The 12,247-nt window shown below is 46.9% G+C and overlaps 1 protein-coding gene and 1 non-coding gene across 2 annotated transcripts; one reads left to right on the top strand and one right to left on the bottom strand.

Annotated features, from left to right (window-relative positions):
• Window positions 1-1,924: 1,924 nt before the first annotated feature.
• LOC144508138 (U2 spliceosomal RNA) lies at window positions 1,925-2,122 on the top strand. The gene has a single exon (XR_013500228.1). It is a non-coding gene; the product is annotated as a U2 spliceosomal RNA (small nuclear RNA).
• Window positions 2,123-3,429: 1,307 nt separating this feature from the next.
• On the bottom strand, window positions 3,430-11,841 carry LOC144507639 (zona pellucida sperm-binding protein 3-like). Its single transcript, XM_078234796.1, has 8 exons — window positions 11,440-11,841; window positions 10,362-10,477; window positions 10,171-10,274; window positions 9,904-10,081; window positions 9,690-9,816; window positions 9,521-9,609; window positions 9,317-9,438; window positions 3,430-3,530 (listed from the first exon to the last, which is right to left on the bottom strand). The coding sequence occupies exons 1-8, from the start codon at window positions 11,839-11,841 to the stop codon at window positions 3,430-3,432; spliced, it is 1,239 nt and encodes a 412-aa protein (XP_078090922.1).
• Window positions 11,842-12,247: the final 406 nt, after the last annotated feature.

A 12,247-nucleotide genomic window follows, 5' to 3' on the forward strand; every position in this document is an offset into this window, starting at 1 on the left:
CTTGCGGTACAGTGAGGTGCTGAGGTGACCGTCCTTAATGGAGATGCGTGTGTCCAAGAATGCAACCGATTCCAGAGAGTAGTCCATGGTGAGTCTGATGGTGGGATGGGACTTGTTTATGTCATCATATAGTTGTTTCAGTGATTGTTCACCATGAGTCCAAAGGAAGAAAATATCATCGATGTATCGAGTGTAGAGCATCAGTTGAAGGTCCTGTGCGGTGAAGAAGTCTTGTTTGAACCTGTGCATGAAGATGTTGGCATATTAAGGTGCGAATTTGGTCCCCATGGCTGTTCCGTGTGTCTGGATGAAGAACTGCTTGTTGAGGGTGAAGACATTGTGATCCAGGATGAAGCGGATGAGTTGTAAAATTGCATCTGAAAACTGGCAGTTGTTGGCATTGAGTACTGAGGCAGTTGCAGCAATGCCATCATCGTGGGGGATGCTGGTGTAGAGTGCCAAGACATCCACATCATGAGTATAAGAGCAGGGATATAATGTTGGAGCCGTACAGAATGTTGGCTCGACCACAGCTGGAGTACTGTGTGCAGTTCTGACCACCTCACTTCAGGAAGGAAGTGATTGCACGAGAGGGGGTACAGAGGAGGTTCACCAGGATGTTGCCTGGGATGGAGCATTTGAGCTATAAGGAGAGACTGGATAGACTTGGATTGTTTTCTCTGGAGCAGAGAAGGCTGAGGGGGGAAATGATTGAGATGAATAAGATTATGAGAGGTGTGGACAGCATGAGTAGGGAGCAGCTGTTCCCCTTGGTTGAGGGGCCAATCACAAGGGGGCATAGTTTTAGGGTAAGGGGCAGGGGAATCAGAGGGGATTTGGGAAAACAAAACTCACCCAGAGGTGGGAATCTGGAATGCGCTGCCTGGGAAGATACTTGAGGCTGGAAACGTTACACCCTTAAAAAAATATTTGGATGAGCACTTGAAATATCATAACATTCACGGATATGGGACCAATGGAGGAAAATGGGATAAGCGCACCTTCAGTGGCAGTTACTGTGGGTGCAGGCTCGATTGGATGGGGGAAGCAGGCTCAAGGGGCCGAAAGGCCTCCTCCTGTTCCTCATTCATATGTATGTTCTGTTTTACACTCGCTCCCCCCTCTGTTTCTCCGCACTCACCCTTTCTCTCTGTCTATCTCTTTCCTCTCTTCCCCCATTTCTCTTATTCAGGGAGAAAGATGGAGAGAAACACACAATCAGAACCACAGTGAACTGGATTCAAATGTCTTTTCATTTAACCATCAAATTAATTACACTAAAACACAGACATTCATTATTGGCCAATTATACCACATTCCAATTCAGGGCTTCAGAATTCCAGCCCCTCTCGAGGGCTTCACAGTCGATGAATTCATTTTTAAACTGTAGTCACTATTGTCATTTTATTGCTGCTGTTTAATGTACCACGATGGTCGAGTGGTTAAGGTGTTGGACTGAAGATCCAATGGACGTGTGTGTGGGGGTTCAAACCCCACTCCTGCTAGCTGTGTTTTTCTGATGTTCCTCTTGCTGCTCAATGGAAGGTCAGTATTAGGAGCAGGAGTTGAGCACAAGGCCCCTCAAGGCTGTTCTGTCCCTCAGGAAGGTTGGAGCTGATCTGATCCTGGTCTGAAATCCACTTTCCTCCCTGTTCCCCACAAGCCGTGCCACTCCTCTTGTTCTAGAATGTGTCTGACTCAGTCCCGAGTAGATTCAATGACAGTCTCCACTGCACTCTGGGATGGAGAATTTCAAAGATTCACCACGGTCTGAGAGAAGAAATTCCTCCTCATCTCCATTTGGAACGGCTGATCCCTTTGTACCGTCATGCGTTCTGTCATTCATCACTCCGGCATTCCATCCCAATCCCCAACATTACCCCTCACCCCCATCGCTATCGAGTCAGTGTTTATCTCAGACCCACTGCCTTTCCCATATTTGATGAATCAAGTGTATTTTTCCCCAAACACAATCTGTTATCAGTTTAATATCTGATACATCCCCTCCCACTCTGGGGACCAATTATTTCATGGATTTTTCAGACTGGGCAGTGGGAAGGTTTCTCCCTCCACCTCATGCATCGCCTGGTCTTGCAGTGCCTCCAGGAACAGTGCAGCCCCCCATTAGGGTGTCAAAAGCAGAACATGTGGCAACCCTGGCCTGTGGCCAGCTGGTATCAGGGGCAGGGCACGCACACTGTGCCCACTGCTGCATTGTCACTGCAATGGCTCCTCCTCTGTATTGCTGCTCCTGCAGCAGTCGACTGTTAACATCCATTCTGTCAACACCAAAGCAGGACTCTCGGCTGACAACAAATCCTGCCCCATGTCTAAAGCTCCTCAAAGGTTAGTTCTCTGGAAGATTCCAGCAATTGCCTGTAGAGTGGACCAAGTCTCTGGAAACCAATCCCATCTTGCTGCATCACCAACTTTAAAGGAATTGTCAAACTAAACCAAGAGGTGGGTCCCACGAGGTCATGCTGGTAGGTTTCCAACATATCCAACTTTTAAAGTCAGGGTTCCCATCATGTCCTCCATGGGGACAATCGAGTGGGAAAATCCCAAGAACATAAAGCCATTTTGGGTCTTCTCCCTGCATTTCCTGCCACGGACAAATGAGGTCATGCATTTTGGGAGGTCCAATGCATGTCGGAATTATACAGTAAATGGTAGAACCCTTCGAGTCTTGACAGGTAGAGAGATCTGGGTGAACATGTCCACCAATCACTGAAAGTAGCAATACAGGTGGATAAGGTAATCGAGAAGGCACATGGCATGCTTGACTTCATCAGTCAGGGCATGGAGTATAAAAGTTGGCAGGTTATGCTGCAGCTGTACAGAACCTGAGTTAGGCCTCATTAGGAATATTGTGTACAATTCTGGTCACCACACTACCAGCAGGATATGGAGGCATTGGAGAGGGTACAGAAATGATTTACCAGGATGTTGCCTGGTAGAGGGCATTAGCTATGAGGAGAGCAGAGAAGCTTTGTTTGTTCTCACTGGAACGATGGAAGTTGAGGGAGCAACCTGATAGAAGTCTACAAGATTATGAGGGGCATGGACAGAGTGGATAGTCAGAAGCTTTTTCCCCAATTTGGAAGAGTCACTTAGTAGGGGGCACAGGTTTAAGGTGCGAGGGGCAAACTTTGCGGTGTATGAGGCAAGTTTTTTTTAAATACAGAGGGTGGTGGGTGCCTGGAACCCGCTGCCAGGGGAGGTAGTAGAAGCAGATAAGTCACTATTGTAAGGGGCGCCTTGACAAATACATGAATAGGATGGAAAGAGGGATATGGTGCCCGGAAGAGGGGGCTTCAGTTCAGATGGGCAGCATGGTCAGTGCAGGCTTGGAGGTCTGAAGGGCCTGTTCCTGTGCTGGAATTTTCTTGGAAACCGGAATGGAAAATTCCCACTATTTCTGATTTAATCCTAAAGAGGAGTTTGCTGAGAGTCACTTTCAAACTGATTTCCCAAACAGAAGGTTTTGGGGAAAGGCGCCACATTCTTGTTCAGGAACTGAAGCACCTGTACTAACAGACAGAGGGCAAGATAAAGAAAGGAGTTCAGTTTGTCTCTCTCCTGTCTGGAACATTCTGCGCTTCCTGCCAAAGTGACCTCACCTTTCACTCCATCTGCTAAATCTTTGCTGACTCACTTAACCAATCTCTCACCCTTTACAGAGACCGAGTGCCCTCACAACCTGCTTTCCAGTCTATCTTTGGATCAAATTTAGCTTCAATAAACTCACTCCCTTCATCCAAGTCTTTCAAACAGATTGTAAATAGTGGAGAACAGCACAGATTCCTGAGGCACTCCTTTAGTTACAGTTTGTCAATTTGAACATGAGCTAATTACCCTGGATCTGATAAAGGGTCATCCAGACTTGAAACATTAGCTCTATTCTCACTCCATAGACAGTCAGACCTGCTGTGATTTTCCAGCATTGTTTGTTTCAGATTGCAGTATTGTGATTTTATCCTGGCTCTGTTTCCTTCAGTTACACAAAACTATCCCTGTTTAATTACTGCTCCTAAATATTAGAAACTGTTAACTTGTGAACTCACTTCACACCTGATCAAATGTCTATTAGAAATTTAAATACACCACATCTACAGAGTCCTTTATCCACCCTGGTTACATCCTCCAATAATTTACAACATTAAAATTTACACCGTGCCAGGAGCAGCATGGTGGCACAGTGGTTAGTACTACTGCCTCAGTGCCAGGGACCTGGCTTGGGTCAATGCCTGTGCAGAGTATGCACATTCTCCCTGTCTGCGTGGGTTTCCTCCCACAGTCCAAAGACATGCTGGTTAGGTGCATTGGCCATTCTACATTCTCCCTCAGTATACCCGAATAGGTGCCAGAGTGTGGTGACTGGGGGATTTTCAGTAAATTCAGTGCAGCGTAAAAGTCAGTCTACTTGTGGCTAATAAATTAACTTTTAACATTTGTCAAACACATTTTACTTTCCACAAAGCCATCTGGACTCTGCCTGATTATATTTTAATTCTCTAAACTTCCTGAGTCATGGATTGCAGCATTTTCCTTAATGACAGAAGGGAGGCTAACTGGTCCAAGATTTCCTGATCTGTCTCCATCCTTTCCAGGATAGGAGAGTTACATTTGCCTGAAGTGTGTATTTGGGAAGATTAGAACTCACAAACTCTGTGCAGCCACTTGTTTTAGGATGCTAGAATACAGGTCAACAGGCTCAAGGAACATGGCAACTTTATATCTGTTATGTGTTAACATCAAACTAGAAGATAGGAGCAGGAGGCCATTTGGCCCTTCAAGCCTCCTCGACCATCCATCAGGATCATGGCTGATCCAACTCAATAGCCTAATCCTGCTTTCTCCCCATTTGCTCCCAAGTGCTATATCCAGCTGCCTCTTGAACACATTCCATGTTTTTCATCAGCTACTTCCTGTGGTAATGAATTCCACAGCTCACCACTCTTTGGGTGAAGAAATGTCTCCTCACCTGTGTCCTAAATGGTCTATCCTGAATCCTCAGACTGTGACCCCTGGTTCTGGACTCCCCCACCATTGGAAACATCCTCCCTGCATCTACCCTGTCAGAATTTTATAAGTCTCCTCATTCATCTGAACTCAGTGAAAACAGTCCCAACCCTAGTCAATCTCTCCTCATACATCAATCCCACCATCCCCAGAATCAGTCTGGTAAACCTTCACTGCACTCCCTCAAGAGCAAGATCACCCTTCCTCAGAAAAGGAGACCAAGAACACCACAATATTCTAGCTGTGGCCTCACCAAGGTCCTGTATCATTGCAACACATCCCTGGTCCTCTATTTGAAACCTCACAATGAAGGCCAACATATCATTTGCCTTCTTTACCACCTGCTGCACCTGCATGCTTACCTTCAGTGACTGGTGCACAAGGAGACCCAGGTCCCACTGCACACTCCCCTCTCCCAATTTACAGCCATTCAGGTAGTAATCTGCTGCCTTGTTTTTGCTTCTAAAGTGAATACCCCCACATTTATCCAAATTATACTGCATCTGCCATTGATTTGCCCACTCATCCAACCTGTCCAGATCATTCTAGAACATAGAACAGTACAGCACAGAACAGGCCCTTCGGCCCATGATGTTGTGCCAAGCTTTATCTGAAACCAAGATCAAGCTATCCCACTCCCTATCATCCTGGTGTGCTCCAAGTGCCTATCCAATAACCGCTTAAATGTTCCTAAAGTGTCTGACTCCACTATCACTGCAGGCAGTCTATTCCACACCCCAACCACTCTCTGCGTAAAGAACCTACCCCTGATATCCTTCCTATATCTCCCACCATGAACCCTATAGTTATGCCCCCTTGTAATAGCTCCATCCACCCGAGGAAATAGTCTTTGAACATTCACTATCTATCCCCTTCATCATTTTATAAACCTCTATTAAGTCTCCCCTCAGCCTCCTCCGCTCCAGAGAGAACAGCCTGAGCTCCCTCAACCTTTCCTCATAAGACCTACCCTCCAAACCAGGCAACATCCTGGTAAATCTCCTCTGCACTCTTTCCAGCGCTTCCACATCCTTCTTATAGTGAGGTGACCAGAACTGCACACAATATTCCGAATGTGGTCTCACCAAGGTCCTGTACAGTTGCAGCATAACCCCATGGCTCTTAAACTCCAACCCCCTGTTAATAAAAGCTAACACACTATAGGCCTTCTTCACAGCTCTATCCACTCGAGTGGCAACCTTGAGATATCTGTGGATATGGACCCCAAGATCTGTTCCTACAGTCTTCAGAACCCTACCTTTGACCCTGTAATCCACATTTAAATTAGTCCTACCAAAATGAATCACCTCACATTTATCAGGGTTAAACTCCATTTGCCATTTTTCAGCCCAGCTTTGCATCCTATCTATGTCTCTTTGCAGCCTACAACAGCCCTCCACCTCATCCACTACTCCACCAATCTAAAGGATTCTGAAGGATCTCTGCATCCTCACAGTTCACCCTCCCACCCAACTTGGTAGCATCTGCAAACTTTGAGATGTTACATTTTGTTCCCTCATTCAAATCTATATATATATAGTGAAGAGCTGAGGTCTCAGCACAGACCCATGGCACCCCACTAGTTACTGTCTGCCAATTTGAAAAGGCCCCATTAATTCCTGTTGTTTCCTATCTACCAACCAGTTTTCCATCCATCTCAATACACTTCCCTCAATCCCACATGATAATCTCTTATGTAGAACTTTGTGTAGCACTTTCTGAAAGGCCAAACCTACCACATCGTCTGGCTCCCCCTCGTCAACTCTACTAGTTCCATCTTCAAAGAATTCCAATAGATTTGTGAAGCATGACTTCCCCTTCATAAATCCATGCTGACTGTCTGATCCTGCCAATGCTTTCTAAATGCTCCACTAACTGATGTAATCTCTCCCTCAATGTCAACAAAACAGAGGATTGCCATTGGCTTCAGGAAGCATAGAGGACATGTCCCTGTCTACATCAACAAGGACAAAGTAGAAAAGGGTCAGGAGCTTCAAGTTTACATGTCCATATCTCCAGCAGCCTCCCATGCCAACACTAGTTACAAAGTCCACTGATGCCTCAGAAGATGAAGGAAATTTGACATGTCAGCTACAACTCACCAACCTTGACAGATACAACCAGAAAGAACACTTTCTATGGTGCATCACAGCTTGGTATAGCTCCTGCTCTGCTCATGACTGCAACAAATACAAGGTTGTGAATGTAGCCCAATCCATCGCTCAAACCAACCTCCCATCCATTGACCCCGTCTACACTTTGCACTGCCTTGGCAAAACAGCCAGCATAATTAAGGACCCCACACACCCCAGACATTCTATTCCATTCGGAAAAAGATACAAGTCTGAGGTGACGTACCAATCAAGAACAGCTTCTTTCCAGCTGACTTTTGAATGGACCTACCCTGCATTAAGTTGATCTCTCTATACCTTAACTACGACTGATGCTACATTCTGCACTTTAGTTCTGTGAACAGTATGCTGTCTGTATAGCATGCAAAAAAATGCTTTTCACTATATGCTAATACATGTGACAATAAATAAAGTTAAGCTGACTGATCTATAAATCCCTGCTCTCTCTACCTCCTTTTTGAACACTGGAGTGGCATTAGTGACCCTCCAATCAGCAGGGAGTGTTCCGAGATGATAGAATCCTGGGTGACCACCAATGCATCCACTATTTCTAGAGCCACTTCCTCAAGTACTCTGGGATGTAGATGATCAGGCCCTGGGGATTTATCCACTGTGAATCCCAATGTTCCCAGCACCATTCCTCTATGAATACTGATCTCCTGCAGTTCTTCCCTCACCAAATCTTGTACTCTCCAACATTTCTGGTACATGAATGTTCCCATTAGAGAAAAGGTAGTTATCTTTTATATCATTTACACAATGTGGGGTCACTAGCTAGCTCAACATTCATGGCTCATCCACAATTGCACTGGTGGGTAACAGCCTTAAACTGCAGTTCATGTGGTGTAGGTACACCCACAGTGCTGATACATGGAGATGCAGAATTAAGATGCAAGAAATAGTGATATATTTCCAGGTCAGGATGGTGGGTGACTTGGAAGAAATTCCTGCTGATGTGTTCCCACACGAATGCTGCCTTGATCTGTTTCGTGATTGAGAGTTTGGAAGGTGCTGTCCAAGGAACCTTTGTGACTTGCAATGCATCTTATCAAATGGTACAAACTGCTGCCACTGTGTGTCAGGGGTGCAGGGATGTCAATCAATGAGCTGATCTGTCCTGGACAAGGTTGAGATTCTGGCAGTCCATACAGAAACCTCACTGTGACCTCCAATGAAGGACAGTTCAGTCCCATCCACTGAAAGCCACACTGGCTCTCAGATCACCTTCTGTTTGAGCCACAGATTCACTATTCCCCACAATAGACAGGCCTTAGTCAACTGGCTAATCACAGAGGCAATGACCAAATCAGACAACTTGAACAAATGCAGAATGATTCTGATCAAATTCACATCCTGTTTGCCATGTGGGCAACACCCACTGGGTCCAGCAAAGCCCAAACATTCCAATACACAGTCTGCCCCTCTCCAGGGGGTGAGCATCACCATGGGAGAGAAGGAGGCAGCCCCAGCAGCCAGGCTCAGCTCAAGGAGAACCCCAGACCTGATCACACCCCCCCTCCCCCACACTGGGCTCTGAAACGGCAAGAAAACCAGCAGCAGCCCCATCAAATCCAGAGAGTTAGTGTTTCTCTCAATCCTCAGTAAACCAATCATTCAGGAGGCCCAGCTCTGTGCTGGGATTGGCTCACCCCAGCCAACAGTCCCATGGAGCCATTGAACTAACATGGTGGATGTATTGACCAATCAGCTCCCAGACACTAGAAACAAGGAGTCAGTGCTTTATTGATCATTTGATGACTGGTTGAACAGAGTTTGTTTGTGTTTCCTGTACAGGAACAAGGTGATCAATGAAGCAGAGATCAGAGAGACAGCTGTCACAGTCAGGGTCACAATCAGGACCACCCCAGACTCCACACCTACAAAGCAATGAGAAACCAATGGTTAGTGACGCTAACACTGAGGGGGAAATGGAAACCAGCAGCCAGCCAACTCACCCCCTGGAGACCTCTCCTGTATCCTTCCCTCAGCCCCATTCAGGGAGGCTGTTGCCAGGTTGGTCACATCAGTATCCAGAATGAGCAGGGGTCCAAGTGAGGCCTCAGCCTCCCACTTCAATCCAACTTCACTCTCTGCAATATCAACCATTCCAGTTAGAGAGGGGAAAGGGGGAAGCTCCCACATTTAGAGGATCAATGTCCTACCAGCTTCAGCTGCACGATCTCTCCTTCCTCTGGATCCAAATCCCAAATCCCTTGTGGCCCCACAGTTCCCCACATGGCAACAGGCACAAATGTCAAAGCTCGATTCCTCCAATGGGCTCCAGCTAAACAAGAGAATTCAGTCAGTCAATCCACCAGGTTGTGCATCACTTCTCCACACAAACACATCCCTGAGGGAGAACTTACACATTCTGCATCTTCTGCCAAGTACAAGCTTTGTTCCTGGAATCTCTCCAGTCCACTGGAACAACTTTCAAGTGACAGGTGATGAAAATCTGAGGGACACATTCAACACAAGTGGTTATTCAGTGACTCCCTCCCAACATGGAGACCCCAATGATCAGCTTCCACTTACCAAGGAACGCTCATCTCCAAAGAAACGGAAGGCATCCAGGTCAAAGCGGAGCTTGTCCGGCTCCCGCTCCTCTCCTGGCAACACAAAGGTTGAAAAGGAGTCCTCAGCTTTGCTGTCCAGGAGGCAACTGAAGAAAGATGGAAAAAGGGACAAGTAGTGAATCCAGAGACACCATTGAGATGGGAGCAGCTGGAGAAAGCAGAGAGCTCCTTACCCATTGTAGTCAATGATGCTGTATCTCGGGCTGGAGTCCGGGTCTGGCCTCAATGTAGCTACACAGCGGTCAATGTAGAGCTTCAGGGCCATGTGGTTGCTCATTGAAACAGAGGCCTCAATGTGAATGAGTTCACCCAGGTAGTAGACAGTCGAAGTGCGCTCTGTAAGCCAGTCACCTGAAGTACAAGAGGACAAGGGTTGGAGACAGTGGGTGTAACTCCCAGTGAGTGAGGACAGGAAATCACACCATCCACCCATCACATACCATTCATTAGGCGCAGTGAGAATGACAGATGCCCTTCTCCAGATCTGGTGGAGCTGAATGGGATCCAGGTGGGCTTGATGGGGTTACTGCTCACATTGCCCTTCCTGGAAAGACAGTGGAGCCATTTTAGGACAAGGTCAGAGGTCACTAGCAGCTGGAGATCTTATTGACAATCAAGTAAAGATTCTCACCTAAAATAACGACACTCAATGGGGACGACAGCTCCATTGGTTCTCACAATAACAGATCCATGATACTCTGGGCTGTGGGTCAGGTGGGTGCTGTAGATCAGGAAATCTCCAGTCATCTGAAAGACAGCAGCTTAAGGAATGAAGAACTGATCTGAAATGAGAATGTTCTACACCAGGGGTTAACAAGGAACTCATCCCATTAAAACAATTCTTCAGGGGGATTGACAGGGTAAGTGTGAAGAGGGTGCTTCCCCAAGCTGGAGAGTCTATTAGGGGGGGTCATCTCAGGACAGGGGTCAGTCATTTAGGATTAATGTGATGAGGAATTTCTTCATCCAGCCCCACAGAGCTGGGAATGGTCACTCACTGAGGATATTCAGGACAGAGGGATGTATTTCTGGCCATTGAGGGAATCATGTGAGGACAGGAACATGGAGGCTGTGGGAAGCTCAGTCCTGATTGTAATGACTGGGGAACAGGCTGCAGGGGCCGAATGGCCTCATCTGGTGAGCTGTGTTGCTATGCAACCTCAGCCCTTACGACAAGGAGATATTAGCACAAGACCAGAATCAATTAACAGGGAAGTGATGCAATAAAAGCTTCAGTTAACAGGAAAAGGAGCCACAAGTTGTCAGTAATTTGGAGCATGGGAATAGAACAGTTTGGAATCACAGCCCCATTTATCCCACTGACTGGGAAAGTGGAAAGTGTGGAGTTACTCTTTAGTCCCATCCATCTCAATTCCCATTTCATTCAGACTCAATCCAATTGGGTGAAACTGGACTGAAACTCAACCCTCAGTTGAGTGGATTTCAATGAGGGGAAATCAAACTGAAAATCCTCAAAACAAGAGGGAAAGCTTGGAGGAAGCAAAGAGAAGCTTCCAGAACAATGGGGTTAAAGAGACACAGACCAGTGAAAGCAAAGTACAATCCAGAATAGAAAGCTAGTTTGGAGTATATAAAGCAGGAGACAGCTATCTCCTCAATATCAATGACATCTCACCAAGTGTTGGAGTGAAGAGCAGGGAACAACCTACAGCCCAAGCTCAGAGGCAGAGTTTGAGGATTCACATTACCTGCAATCTGCTGCCACACTCATGGAGCCCATAGTCAAAGAGGACAGTGTGGTTCTGAGAGTAGATCCTGGTTGGCCGACAACCTGCTGTCCCCAGGGTCAGGTCAGCAGCTTTAACCAGGTGCCTGGTTCCAAATAAATCCAGCTGGACCCTGACCAGCAGCTTGTCCTCTCCACACTGCACCCTCACACTCTGCACTGGAGACACACGGAAATGGGAACCAAAGGGAGGGCCAGGAGGACGGACTGTCTGAGGCCTAGGGGTGGCTTTGGCTATCCATGGAAACCTCTGGCCCAGAGACTGTTGCCAAGTATCAGAGCAACAAACAGCTCCAACGAACACCAGCACTGGGAAGAAAACCCTCACTCCAAAATCCCCCATCATCCCAAACAACTGAACCATCCCTTCAGGCACCAAGCAACACCTTTTATACACACAGCCCACACTCAGCTGACAGCAATCATTCCAGAAACAAGAACAACAATTGAACCAATTAACCAGCCCCAATCTCCACAATTCGCACCAATCACACAGCATGTGGATTTATTACTGTTTTGTTTGGACCAATAGGAGTGGCTCCAATGGGGAGAGTTGTGGAAGAACAGAAGGGAAGCTGTGTGATTGGGTGGAGGGTGGAGAGATGAAATGATGAAAGGTTTTACGGGACAAAAGATAAAGACAGTGGGAATGGGGAAAGTGAAGAAACGGAATGTGTGTGATTTTCCCGGCCCGCTGCGCTGCTCGGGTAGCCCAGTGAACCGGGGAATGTCAGCGGGAGGGAAACAAACGGGATTGGTGACCAGCGTGG

The sequence above is a fragment of the Mustelus asterias genome, chromosome 19, assembly GCF_964213995.1.
Source record: "Mustelus asterias chromosome 19, sMusAst1.hap1.1, whole genome shotgun sequence".
Lineage (NCBI taxonomy): Eukaryota > Metazoa > Chordata > Chondrichthyes > Carcharhiniformes > Triakidae > Mustelus > Mustelus asterias.